Below are 14,152 nucleotides of genomic sequence, written 5' to 3' on the forward strand. Positions count from 1 at the left end.
TTTGTACTAAGCTATAAATTTTAAAACAACTTAGTTAAGTTAAATATATAATTATTATTAATATTTATATATTTTTTCATTATTTTTACTATTTTATAAACATTTATATTAATATAAATAAGTTAAATATTTTCATTATTTCTACTATTTTATAAATATTTATATTAATATTAAATAAGTTAAATATTTTTTAATTTACAGTCAGTTAATTAGTATTGATTATTTATAAATAAATATAATTTAAACACTTTTTATTATATATTAAATTACTAAAAAAATTATTACTTAATATATTTTAGAATATTTCTATTATTTATAAATTATTTTAACTATATTTGTTTAAAACTATTGCAATAAAACTTTTTATAAATAATAAGTTATCAATTAGTCTATATTGTTATAGCGCAGTCACTGATAATATAAAATAAAATTAATTTATTCTGATTTCAATCATATTTGATTGCTTTTATTGATTTACTTCACTTTGAAAATTGATCTGTTTCAATTTTCAAACATTTTATATATATTTGACTGCTCATTTATTTTAATATTTTAATTCTCAGTTTAGCATTATCATCACAGCTGTCTAATTAAATAGATGAATTGAACTTTTTGTCTAATTATCAACATGCCTCTAGTTAAATCATAACATGTATTACTTATGTAAAATTAATGAAAAAATTGAAATAAACTTTTTTTATAATAATTAAATAATAAAATAACTATTAAATGATATAAAATATAAAAAAATATAAAATATAAAATTAAATCTTATATTAAATATTAAATTTAATAAAATAATATTTAAAAATATAATATTTTAATTAATATTAAATGATTTTATTTAATATTTTTAATACTATTAATTAAAATAATTATAAATTGACTTTATATATAAATTATTATTATATTTAAATTAAAAATTATATTATAATATATATATATGAATTTTATAATTATTTATTTATTAAATTTTTTATTTAATTTATTTAAATTTATTTTTAATAATATTTAATAATTATTATAATATCTAAAATAAAAATTTATATTTTTACTTTATTAAATTTTTTACTTAATAAATTATATAAATTAAAATTAAAATATTAATATAAAAATATTTTTATAAAATATAAAATAAGTTTTTAATTAAATTTTATAAATAAAATAAAATTATTTAAATTTAAAATTTTTATATTAAAAATAATTTATTATTTTTTATTTTATTATATTATTTAAAATTATTAATTTTTATTATTTAATATTATTTAATATTATAATAAAAAATTAAATTCTTTATAATAAAAAATAATTATTAAAATAAAATTTAAATAAAATTTTAATTATATTTTTATAATATATTTATTAAATAATAATAAAAAAATTAAAAGAAAATATTTTATAAATTAATTATATATATTTATATATATTTATATTTTAATATTAAATTAATAATAAAAATATTTTTTAAAAAAAATTAACTTTAAACTTTAATAAAACTTATTTTAAAAATATATTATTGAAAAATATTAAATATTTATATATATTTTTATTTTTAATATATTTTTATTTTTTATTATTAAAATTTTACTTTAATTAAATAAATATTATAATTAATAATATATAAAATAAATAAATAATAATAATAATAATAAATTAAACTTTTTAAATATTTTTAAAAAAATTAATATAATTTTATTTAAAATTTTATTTAATTTTATTAACTTATTGTTAGGGAGCGAATGCGAGCTGTATAAGAAGGAAACTCTCTGCGTTGCTAACTGCTATGTAACGAAATTCTAAGGTTGGGTGTCAGGGTCTGCTCGGATTATAAACAGCCCACGTGATTACGTGACCAGATCACGACCGATCCACTAGGTTACATGTGGGGTGTGGTCACGTGATGGAGATAAACCTAGCCCCGGCGCCGAGCCTAACACTTATTATTATAGTTTATAAATATTTTTTATATATTTTAAAATTAAAAATTATAAAATATTAAATTAATTTTTTATAAAGTTATTATATAAAGTTAAATATTAAACTTTAAAATAAATTAAATGAAATATAATTATTTTAAATATATTAAAATAAAAAATTTTTATTTTTATTATAGAATATAAATATATATTTATATATTATTTTTTAAAAATATTTAATTTAAATTATCTTTATTTTTAATTAAATTTTTATATAATTATTTTAATAATTTTATATATTTATTTATAAAATAAGTTTTATAATTATTTAAACTTAATTTTATTTATCAACTATTTAATTATTTTGGTATTTAAAAATAATATATAAAATTAAATTTTAATTAAATATATTTATTAATTTATTAATAAAAACTTATTCATAATTTTTAAATTATAAAACTTTTATATAATTATATTTTTTAATATTTATAGTTATATATAATTTTATTAAAATTATATTTTTTTATATTTGATTTATTTATAATTGTAATATTTAAAATATTAACTTTGAAATTTATAGTATTTTATTAGATTAAAACTAAGTTTTTATCAATATAAAAAGCAAAGAATATAGGATTTTTAAATATTCAAAAATAACTTATCATATTTTTAATAAAAGAAGATTTAAAGAGAACTTTTCATATGATTAACCTCTGCATTTATTGAATAAGAATTTCTTTTCAACTTTAGTCAATCAGTGTGAAGTTATAATTATAAGCTTATAAGTACTCTGTAGAGAACAAGCATTTAGTCAATTAGTTTAAGTAAGGTGTGAAATGTTATACAGCCATGCTGCTTCACAAAATAGAGATAATTTCTTCATTTTTAAAAGCAATAGTTGAAAATTTTAATCTTTCCCTCTATTTCTATAAAATTTCTTTTATTTTTATTGTGAATTGATGGCATTCTGATGTGTCAAAGCTGGCAAGTTGGTAAATTAATTTAGTTATGCGTCTCAAACTGACAAGTTGAAAACTACATGGCTAATACATCTTTATTCAGCCTCACCACCCTCAACACCAGGGTTAGCGGGTAGGTTAGGATTAAAGGTAGTTTAAGAATAAAAGTCTTGAGAAAATATGATAGAATCACTACTGTCAAGAGCATAAAGAATGTGTGAGATATGACGTTGTATATACCGAGTAGTTTTTAATTATTGGGAGGGTGTCGTGATTCAGAAGCAGTTGACTAAGCTTATCTCTCCATTGCAAGCCTCATCAGGCACCAAACTTGAAAATCACAAAAAAAAAAAAATGAAACCTTTGCAAAAGAGTCACAGGCCAAGATCAGACCTCAGACAACAACACCACCAACAATGACAAATGCGCCAGGGAAATGGAAGTGTGATAGTCTTTGTCGGGATCAAACACAGCCATTCATTGACTGTTAAACATATATCATTCCCTCAACATCTATCTTGCGCTTGCAATTTCTCTCCACATTTGTATTATCCATCTTTATTTACGACAAGGAGCTTTAGTGATTCACTCCCTGGGGCAGGTCGCTGTTGAATGTTCAAGGACGGCGGGTAGCGATGGGTCCGAAGTCCAAAAGTGGCGGCGGGGCCTCTGCCAGACAGCAGAAGTCGCAAGCTGCAGAGGATGAGCGGGAAGAGGCGCTTCAGGCTGTTGTATGTGACTCGGTTTTCTATGGTTATTATTATGATCATTATTATTTTGCTATAGCATGCGTTTGGTGCTCCAAGGGCAAAAGAGGCGCGCAAACTGCGTATCGCAACTTTGTTTTCGAATCTTATATAGCTGACTTGTGTTTTTAGGTTTTGGCCGATACGTTTGAAACTCGCTTTGAGCCTTTTGTATTAGAAAAGCCTCGGGTATGCTTTGCTATGTCCATCCTCTCTCTTGATCCTTGAGGGGGGAAGATCCCCAACTAGAGGCATAACTAATTGAAGTTTGAATTGCCTGTGTGAGGGTTTCTTTTAGTGTCTCTTACCGCTCGCAAACACCCCGATAATTGAGTACACCATGGAATTCCTGGCCAATGCTGGTGTTGAAGAAGTATTCCTCTACGGTGGTGCACACTCAGATCAGGTGGAGAGTTATATCAAGTAGGTTTAAGGGTTAAAAAAAAAAAAAAAAAAAAGCTCCCTAGTCAACCTCGCTTTAACATACCCTGTACCAGCACTAACTACGCGCTTCAAATTAGTGCTTCGAAATGGAAATCCCCCTGCTCCCCCTTCAAAAGCTTCATCTTCTTGAAATCAACCTCCACCTCCGTCGGCGACGTCATGCGTGATTTAGACAGCAAGCATTTGATCACCCGCGACTTCATCACCGTCAGCGGCGACGTGGTGAGCAATTACCCAATCGAAGAAGCACTTGCGAAACACCGTTCCCGGCGCCTAAAGGATAAAAATGCTATTATGACAATAGTCCTGCGGGAAACCAATGTTTCGCACCGGTCGAACCCATCCGTGACTTCTGTTTTTTTCATCGACCCCACCAAAGACCGGTGCTTGCATTACGAGGAAATGGAAAGCCGGCCACGGAGAGGCTCTCGTTCATCTTCTCACCACTCGCCGCCGAATTTACTCAGTATCGACCCGGATATGCTGAAGGAGTTTGCGGAACTTGATATCCGGAGCGATCTAGTCGATACCTATATTGACATCTGCACGCCGGAAGTTCTGGGCCTATGGTCAGATAGCTTTGATTATCAGACGCCCCGAAAACAGTTTCTCTACGGCGTGCTTAAAGACTATGAGCTGAATGGGAAAACTATACACACCCATATTATCAAGAAGCATTATGCCGCTCGAGTTCGGAATCTTAAGACTTATGACTCTGTTACCAAGGATATTGTGTCCAGGTACACATATCCGCTCTGCCCAGAGACAAATCTAGTACCGGATCACTCATACAGCCTGAAACGGGGTAATATCTATCAAGAACATGGTGTAATGTATGCGAAATCCTGCCTTATTGGAGGGAAATCTGTCATCGGCCAAGGCTCTAGTCTTGCGGACCATACAACAGTTGAAAACACTATTATCGGGCGACGATGTCGAATAGGCAAGAATGTTATTCTCGATGGCGCATATCTCTGGGACGATGTCACTGTTGGAGATGGGACGGAAATACGACACGCTATCATCGCCAATGGAGCTGTCGTTGGGGATAAATGCATCATTGAAAATGGCGCATTAATCTCCTACGGAGTGAAAATAGGAAATGGGATGACGGTCCGTGAGGGTACGAAAGTTACCCGAGCGGAGCGAGAACAGGGACCCATCCCCAGTGATCCTAAGATTGTTGGGGAGGGTGGGATAGGATACGAATTCTTCCACGAGCAGGATGAAGATGATGAAAGCGATAATGAGAGCGTTGCGTCTTCCGGGTTACGTATGTTTTATTTCCCTCCCCGTTTTCTCTAAAACTCTCGAAGCATTCAAATGTGCTAACTTGCACAATCACAAGTTTACAACATGGCCTCCCTTGCCCTTTCCACCACATCAATATCTACCCTCTCCTCCGAAATATCTGAAGACGGCTACTCCCAGCACTCCAGAACAGGAAGCTTTGGCACCTCCTTCTCCGACGACGACGACGACGACCGCGTCCACTTCCACCATGACGCCGTAACGAGCATCTACGACGGTCTCCGCGACGGCTTAAGCGCTGACGTTGTCCAGCTCGAACTCGTCGGCCTACGTATGAGCGCCAATGCCTCAGAGCACCAGGTGCGTCGTGCCGTCGTCACGGCGTTCCTCAAACGGATCTTGCAGCTCATGGATGCAGATGGGCCGACAGGCCAAGCCCAGTCGGCACTCAGTGCGAGTGAAGCGGTTAAGCAGGTTCTTAGCAAGTATAAGGATATTATCGAGCGGATTGTTTTTGATCGTGATGACCCCGAGGGAAAGAAGCCGGATCAGGTTGATTTGCTCTTGTTGATTCAGCAGGAGCTTGTGGAAAAGGGGAAGGGGGGGACGGTTTTGTTGTTTATGGCGAAGGAGCTTTATGATTTGGAGGCGGTGGAGGAAGAGGCGTTTGTGCAATGGTGGGGGGATGAGAGGGGGGTGGCCAGTGACGGGTTGAAGAGTGTTAGGAGGCAGACGGAGCCGTTCATTGAGTGGCTGGCTAGTGCGGATAGTGAGGAGGATGAGAGTGATGAGAGTGATGAGTGAGGTGTTAGCTTGTCTCGGCTTGTTATTTTCTTGGCTAAGGGCGGGAGTGGTACATATGTCATAACATACATGACATGTAGACGTGTAAAAGAGGCTTATGCTGACATGACGATTCCCATAATTTTGATATGACATTGTGGATGGGGGTAACGGTATCAAAAAAATCAACGGTTGATAATTGATCAACGAGAGTGAGATATAGAAAAGCGCAAATCCATCCACCCATCAGATCCCCTTAGTATCTTTTCGCAATGCACCGTACAAAAAACATCCTGTACACCGAGAACCATCTTCCACCTTCAATTCAAAAATCAAAGGGAAATTGAGAACTGCGTTCCATACATCCATCACATAAAGTGTAGATCATACAACTAGTCTGTCCCGTGCACAAAAGCCCATCCAAAAGAATAGACTGACATCCTAGCACTGGATCGAATCCAATTCGCTCCAACAACGAATCCCCACCAAACATCCATTCTCCTGAACAAACTACACCTCTAAATGGATATTCGCCATAGACCCAGTAACCCCATCAACAGCCCGATTTATCGCCCCCATTCCCATCCCTTTGCCCACGCCCTTTACGGCCCCATCACCAACCGCGTTTTTCTTCTCCACTCCCCCCCTCGGTTTCGGTCGAACCTGCACCAGCGCGCCAACCTTACACTCCCCACACCGGCTCTTCTTCACGTCAATACTCCTCGAATGTCTCCCATACTCAAACCCACACTCCACACAACACCATAGATACTTATAGTGAATAACATAGGAATGTTTCGTCGTGATACGGATGCGTACCTTACCATTCCCACCAGCTCCCCAGCCATAAACGGGATGCTCACTCAACGCTTTCTCGCACTTGGCGGCCCACTGCTTAAAACTGGCTCCGTGTGGATTGTTGCGCACGTTGGAGATGATGAAGTTGGCTAGGTGGCAGTACTCGTGGGCGAGGGTGTTTAGGAGGCGGTCTTCGCTGTCGATGATTTTGGAGGCGAGTTCGATGGTGGCGTGGTGGCGGATGGGGGCGAGGAGGGGGGGGGGGGGTGGGATTTTGTCGGTGTTATTTGAAAATGTAGAGGTGTAAGCGTTAGGTGCTGCTTTGCTGCTGCCATTGGGAGGAGCATTGGGAGCATTGTCTCCGTGTCCGGAAGCTGACAGCCATGAAGCTGTCGCTTGATGCGTGGGCTGGGCAGGTAACCTGTCCCGTTTGAGCATTTCACGTTTCCAATTCGCCCTCCCGGCTGTGGTATTAAGTTTCTTGCTCCACACAATCTTCACCCCACCAGCAGCTGCGGCAAGTTTCTGAATTTCACCACCCGTAACACAATCATCGAGTGCTTTGAGAAACTCCTCCGCCATGGCATCCTTCTTTTGATCGAATTCTTTCTTCTTAACAGCAAGTGCCCGCTGTGCAGCAGCAGTTGCTGCGACTGAGGATTTCTTCACCGGGGAACCTTTGATAGGACTCTTTTGAGGAGATGAAGTTGGTGAACTTGACCCGCTGCTCCTGCCTGCCATTCCCTGATCACCATCGTAATCTTCGTCATCCGAGAAGGGCTGGTATTTTCGCAAACCTGTCTTCGTTTTTCGTGGGGAGTACTGGTCATTCCACGAGTTGATGATATCTTGGCTCCAAAAAGCGTCTATGCTGGGTCGATGGGGGGTTGGTGGGATGCGATATTTGGTTTTGGAAGGAGATTGGAGACGAGGCTTTGAAGGGCTGGATGGAGGAGTTATGAAGTTCGCTCCACTCTGGACTTTTCCTGGGTCTTCTGGATTGTAGAAGGGCGATCGAGAGTTAGGCGGAGAGCTATACGTGTTCATGTATCTAATTAGCCGCTGGTGGTTTCGAGAAAATAGGAGGTTGGGGGGGATAAAGTAACTTACCCTTCCATATTGTCTCCAGGAGCTTTGGGATCAATATCCCCGCGCTTCTTTGGTGAGTTTGACTTTGTAGGAGACGCTGGAGGGGGCTTCATGTCGAAGCTTTTTGGAACAGATAGAATTCCTGATTCCTCACTAGCATCGCCATTCTCTCCGTTCCTGCTGTTCTCAAACAAAGGGGGTGATGGTTGTGGTTTGTTAGATTCATTTGACACACCCCCATCCGTAGCCACATTTGCATTCACTGTAGCTGTACTGCAGTCACAATAAGTAGTGCTGTAATTGGTGTTATTTCCACCAGTCCCTGTGCCTTTTGCTGTTGTGGATGTGGGCCTTGTTCCCCTAAAAAGCTTCCTGGGAGACATGCGGCGTCTGTTGGACACTTCTTCCTCATCCTCTTCATCACTATCCTCCTGACACGACGACTCCTCAAAGTAACTGATATCCTCATCATCCCCAACAATAAAATCATCCAGGGAGTCAAATTCATCATCACTTTCGTCCTCGTTTTCTTCTTCCTCATTCCCATCTTCTTCACTCTCCGACCCAATCCCCCCAGCCTCCCTCCACGCATGCTTCCCCCTAGCCTCCCCACCCTTTACCCCCTTCACACCCCCCTCCCCAGTCCCCCGTACATCCCCTTTCCTCCCCTCCGTTTCCTTTCCCCCCCCTTCCTCCCAAACCCCATGTTTATATTCCTCCCACTCCCCCGGCGACGGTGCATTCTCCACATCCCCCCAGCCCTTCCCAGCCGTCAGCCCATCATACCTATGAGTCGCTGCCGGAAACGGCATGAGAAGCGAATTGGAACGGCGGTGTCCCAATTGTCGTCGCTGACGCATTCTTCGTGTTTGTGTGGGAGCACGAGGGGAGCTGTCATCATCGTCGTCTTCGTCTTCATCTTCATCGCGTTGTGATTTTGGGTTGGAGTTGGCAGTGGCATTTTTATTGGCATTGGTATTCGCCCCAGGAAGGCTCCGCATTGTACCCAACGGTCTTAATGTCCGTCCGCTGGCTGTGCTTGAGCTCGTAGACGTGGTGGTGGTGTTTTTCCGCCTCGTTGCCAGAGGCTTCTGGGTCTTCGTGTGGGTGTCAGCGTCAGAATCTTCCCGGATCTCCAACACCGCTGGCGGTGCTCGATTGAGTCGAGCCATCTCGTGCGTGCTGTGGATGCAAAGTATATGTACGCAAATTGCCTTTTCCAGCAGGTTTTTATAACCTGGATTGTACTGTACGGAGTTTGACGAGTGGAGGTGTCTGGACACAAAATAAAGCGACGCTAATTGGCTCGCGAGCTCCTGGTTAGTACAGAACGTTTTGCATCTGTGTCGGAGGAATCCGTGTCTGACTTACCAAGAACTCTCGTGTAATACAAATAAACAAATCCTGCTTCCTCCTCTCTTCCCGTTATTCCTCGTCGAATTCTTATATCTTCATCATCATTGTCTCTCTTCCGTGGTTGTAGAGCGTTGCATGGTGATATTGTTTGACGCTGGTTGACCGGGTAACTAGTTAACTAACGAACCCAACTTTACTTTTTAAACCTACCAGCAAACTCCATGACATCACTCGTGTGCAACGTTGAGAATCACTGGTTAACTATATGTTTAAAGTTAACCAATACTGTTTGTTACTAACTAGTTATAGATATACACACTTTCATTATAAGAACCTGGAAGATTCACATGTGTTCTACAGAATATCATATGAAATTTAAGAAACTGACCCCCTTGTGCGGTGGTTATTTCGTAAACCTTCAGCCGCTCTATAACCGACTGACATATTTCCAAGAGAATCAAGTCAACAGTATCCATGGAAAAGAAGCTAGGATATTTTTGAACCATTACCTGTGAAATACCATGCAATATATATGTCAGTCAGTTCACCATCCCAATTTCCCACCCGCATCAGCATGGAGTAGACTCTGCTTCTTCCTGCTTCTCCCATCTCGTCCAACACCTCCACCACAGGGCAACGTAACGAACCGCAAGAACGATTAAATTAGAGTAAATAATATAGAGTAAAGAGTGAAATATAAAAAAATACCTGCTTTACCTATGCAAAGGAAACTAATTATCCAACAGAAGAAAAAAAAAAAGAAAAGAAAAGAAAAGTAACCTAAAAAAGAATATTTATTCTGAAAACAAAGGTACACCTCAACGCATACGAGGACACAATCACATCCCCTCCACCTCTCCACCACTTTCATCTCACCTATATAAATACCTCAGCTCCCGAAAATTCAAAAACAGGACTAAAACAAAAGAGAAACAAAAACCCCATCCCTCTACAACAACAAAATACTCATCCCAGCAATAACCCCCGCCACAACCCCGGCACCAACCCTAACCATTCCAAAATCTACCGCCGGCACAGCCCCAACACTGGCAGCCCCCTTGGACGTCCCTGCTGGCCCGCCCGGTCCAGACGTGACAGTCCCCTTCCCATTCGCACCAGCCTGCTTCATTAAATCCGCACAAGTTCCAGTCGCCTGAGTGGGCTTCTGTCTCTGAGCAGCTCCCTTAAAGTCACACGCGCTATCACCGTTCCCAGCCTTTGCCTGCTGCTGGTAATAAGAGTCGAAGGCAAAGGAGAGCTTTTCGCGCGGGTTGCACATGCTGTAGGCACCGTAGACGCCATTTTCGGGTTCGATGGAGATACCGTCGCAGACGCCCTTGCCTAGACCGCAGACTGTGTTGAAGTTATCGCCCAGTTCTTCCGTGTCGAGAGAGTCTTTAGCAACGCATGAGAGAGACTTGACCATGCAGCCACATAGATATTTGTTTGGGGTTGGGGGGAGGGAGCGGTTAGCTTTCCATGAGGAGCCAACGGCAGGGCAGGTTCGGAGTTCAGTGTTTTCAACCTTGTAGTCGTTCATGTTGACGCCTTTGGGGTTGACTTTGGACATTTGGTCCTTAAGGTTCTTGAAGTCGGGGCGGCCTTTGGCGGTGTTGCCGTTGATATCGACCAGACCTATTTCTTTCGTTAATTTTGCTGACCACGACGGAGAATATGGGGTTACCAGAGGGAAAAAGGCATACCGTAATTGTTATCCTCCTGGAAATACATGTAGACGATACCTCCGCTGACAACGGGAGTCATCTGGGGGCCATAGAGAGCAGCTACCTCAGTGAACTTCCGTGGGCGAACGACGTTGCAACCATACTCAGCAAAGAAGACGGGGACAGAGTAGCTTGAGAATTCCTTCACGACGACATCGTATCCGGACTCCTTGAAGCTAGAGTCACCACACCACGAATAGATATTGTAACCCCAGAAGTCAATAGACTCAGCACGGTTATTGCAGTTGAAGTAATTAGACATATCCTGACGGATATCGGCGTCGTCGTTGGTCGCATAGCCGACACCAATTTCACGATAGCCCTTCTTCTTGATATAGGCCTTTGAGTCGCGAACGGCAGCCTTGACGAATGCACTGGCTTGGGTGTTGGACTTGTTGTTGGAAACTTCGTTCCCGGCGAAGAAGCCCAGGACGTTGGAGTAAGGGGCGAGGGTATCGATGACGGCTGTGTAGCGGGCATAGAGATCGTCGTCCCATTTTGGGTCGTCACGGTTGATGGAGAGGTCTGGCTCGGACAGATCTGCAACGACGTAAATGCCAGCGTTTTGGAGGAGTTCCATGCACACTTTGTGATCTTCCTTGGGGTTAATGGCGTACACCCTGATGGTGTTTGTCCTCAGTTCTTGGAGGAGGGGAACATCACGTTTGCAAGCCTCAGCGTTGGCCAGGGGGTCCTTGTAGCCGTTTTCGCTGGTGGTGCCATTGCTGGAAATTTCCTCTGTATGAGAGAAGAAGTCAGTGGTGGTCCTCCTCTTGGGGAAACTTTTTTTTAACTATTGAGTCATTTGTGGGTTGAAGCTCACGTTGGTATGCAACACCGCGCATGAAACTGGAAAATGGTTCAGTCAGCAAAGTCACATCCACACAAACACACACATACACACACATACACACACATATATATATAGTAATATATATACATACCCCCGGAATGAATAACTCACAATTCGGTGCCATTTGTTTTGTAGAAGAATTTGGAACCCTAGAGTCATAGGAGGCCCTCGGTTAGACAATACAAGGCACCAAACATGTACTGACAGATAGATAGATTATATAAATACCTTGATGACAATAGGATCCAGGTCAGCCGCGAGCCCAGTGCCCGCGAGAGCCGCACCCGCCAGGACAGAGGAGAACTTCATAGTTGCAATTAAAGGCTAGGAACCAGCCCAATAGCAATTGCGATTGATATAAGCAGCTGCAGACAATGTATGTTATACATGCAGCGAAGCTTTTAATCAAGGAAAAGACAACGGAGACAGGTGAAGGAGAGAGGTTAGAGAGGTTGGAGAGGTTGGAGAGGTTGGAGAGGTTTAGAATTAAAAAGGAGAACAGGACAGTCGGATGTAGTTTACATAAACAAGAGCGAAGTAGAAGGGAGTCGAGGGAGTCGAGGAAGTTGCACCTGAGATGACAATGAAAAAAAATAATAGTTATTAAAAATTAAAATGGGGGAAGGAGGGAAGATGAGATCTGATATTTCCAGAGAGAACGCAAAAAGGGGAAAGAGACAACAACCTTGGGAGGAGGAGCCCTTGGAACGAGAGACTGAGGAAGAGAAGGAGCGATAGATAATAGAGAATAGAGAATAGAGAAGGAAGGAACGAGAGACCGACCCGGTGAAGATGAAGAAAAGTTGAAGGAATAAAGTTAAGAAAAGGAACGCATCAAACAACCCCTTCTCATCGCTTGTGCAATTGACCCGGGAGCGTGTTGCCAGCTGCGCTTTGAGCACCTGGGGGCAACAACCTAGGGAAAGGGGACGGAGCCCCTTAGTCAGCAGAGGGACGGGGCTAACCCTTAGATGGGAGGATGATCTGTTGTGCGCATCGCTGCAGCCGGGCGAATGACACGCCGCGCGGTTGAACATGGGTTGGCTGGTTTTACGTATGCCCCTGCAAACCAATGATCATCCAATGACAATCCCAATAATCCAGTACCTGAGACACTCGAGGCAAAAAGGGGGGTTGATAATTCATGCTGTTTCTATGGAGCATTGCTCTCCTATGGTTTGCCAAAGTGCTCCGTAGTAACTGACTAGTTAAGTTAGTTAGTAGTTAGTTATCTCCTTTACATAAAATGATAATAATCCATTGGAATCCCGCCGCTCCCTTACCGAAACAACCGCCTTCCAACTGAAAGATCATTCATAATGCCAACCCCGAGTTCCTGACTGGCCAAAGCCGTTTCCTTGCCATCAGCCACCTGAGGTAAATTTCATCCCCCCTCATAAGCCCGTCGATCTGATCTTCGCTTTCTCGCAGCAACCAGCAAGCACCATCCCGCGGCCTGTAGTGCATAACTTTTCCGGATGGATCTCTGTTCTTGCCACTGCTAAAAAGTCATTCAGCTGATGGCGAGGCACTGACTGACCACACTGGTGCTGATTGGGAGAAGTTGTGGGTTAAAAAAATTTGAGCGCCAGAGTGCACTGCCACTACCACGGTCGAAGCGGGAATGGTCTAGTGAAATGGAGAGACATTTTGTTCAAAAATTTATTATTTCTTTATCCTTCAGGGGGAAAGGGGAGATGTATTTCTTTGTCTGCAGAAGTATCTGAATAAGAGCCACCCTTACTTTCTCCGTGGTGGTTTGCTGTGTATATGCCTCAGTTTATTTACAGTTTGCCTGTTGAGGGAATTCTGGGATTCTGGTAAGTTTACAGAGTATGACGTAGGTTACGGGATGCTCCGGGATGTTCCATGTTTTATATCAAATGTTAATTCTGGATAAAGTACGGAGTAAAATTTCCCAAAGGTTGTTCCCGAATGTATATCGAGAAGAAGCTTTTGTCAGTATTATCTCTCCTACTATCCGTATGCCCCCCTTATAAACTGGCCAGACTGAGATGCATATGTCACACCCATTTCATTCCATACGGAAAGTTGGAACTGATTCTTGTGGATATTAAGTATTGCATGTCCTGCAATTTCCCCTCATGCCTGATGTGACATTAATAGTAATAACTAACTAAGCCTTTCAGAGTCCAACTTACAGGTTTCAAAAGAGCGCTCACAGTCATAGTTCTACAAGTATCAAGACAGATTTTCCCCTTGTATCCTCTCG

The 14,152-nt window shown here is 40.4% G+C and overlaps 3 protein-coding genes across 3 annotated transcripts; 1 reads left to right on the forward strand and 2 right to left on the reverse strand.

Moving 5' to 3' along the window:
- Positions 1-3,510: 3,510 nt before the first annotated feature.
- On the forward strand, positions 3,511-6,120 carry PADG_04916 (translation initiation factor eIF2B catalytic subunit epsilon; the record flags this gene model as incomplete). Its single annotated transcript, XM_010761892.1, has 5 exons — positions 3,511-3,606; positions 3,754-3,810; positions 3,920-4,044; positions 4,143-5,338; positions 5,414-6,120. The coding sequence occupies 5 exons, from the start codon at positions 3,511-3,513 to the stop codon at positions 6,118-6,120; spliced, it is 2,181 nt and encodes a 726-aa protein (XP_010760194.1).
- A 489-nt stretch (positions 6,121-6,609) lies between these two features.
- PADG_04917 (uncharacterized protein) lies at positions 6,610-9,158 on the reverse strand (the record flags this gene model as incomplete). Its single annotated transcript, XM_010761893.1, has 2 exons — positions 6,610-7,930; positions 8,008-9,158. The coding sequence occupies 2 exons, from the start codon at positions 9,156-9,158 to the stop codon at positions 6,610-6,612; spliced, it is 2,472 nt and encodes an 823-aa protein (XP_010760195.1).
- Positions 9,159-10,291: 1,133 nt separating this feature from the next.
- Positions 10,292-12,228, reverse strand: PADG_04918 (uncharacterized protein; the record flags this gene model as incomplete). The annotated part of the gene is made up of 5 exons (XM_010762130.1): positions 10,292-10,977; positions 11,046-11,804; positions 11,890-11,915; positions 12,031-12,068; positions 12,148-12,228. 5 exons carry the CDS (start codon positions 12,226-12,228, stop codon positions 10,292-10,294), a joined length of 1,590 nt encoding a protein of 529 aa, XP_010760432.1.
- Positions 12,229-14,152: the final 1,924 nt, after the last annotated feature.

Source organism: Paracoccidioides brasiliensis (genome assembly GCF_000150735.1).
Source record: "Paracoccidioides brasiliensis Pb18 unplaced genomic scaffold supercont2.5, whole genome shotgun sequence".
Classification (NCBI taxonomy): Eukaryota; Fungi; Ascomycota; class Eurotiomycetes; order Onygenales; family Ajellomycetaceae; genus Paracoccidioides; species Paracoccidioides brasiliensis.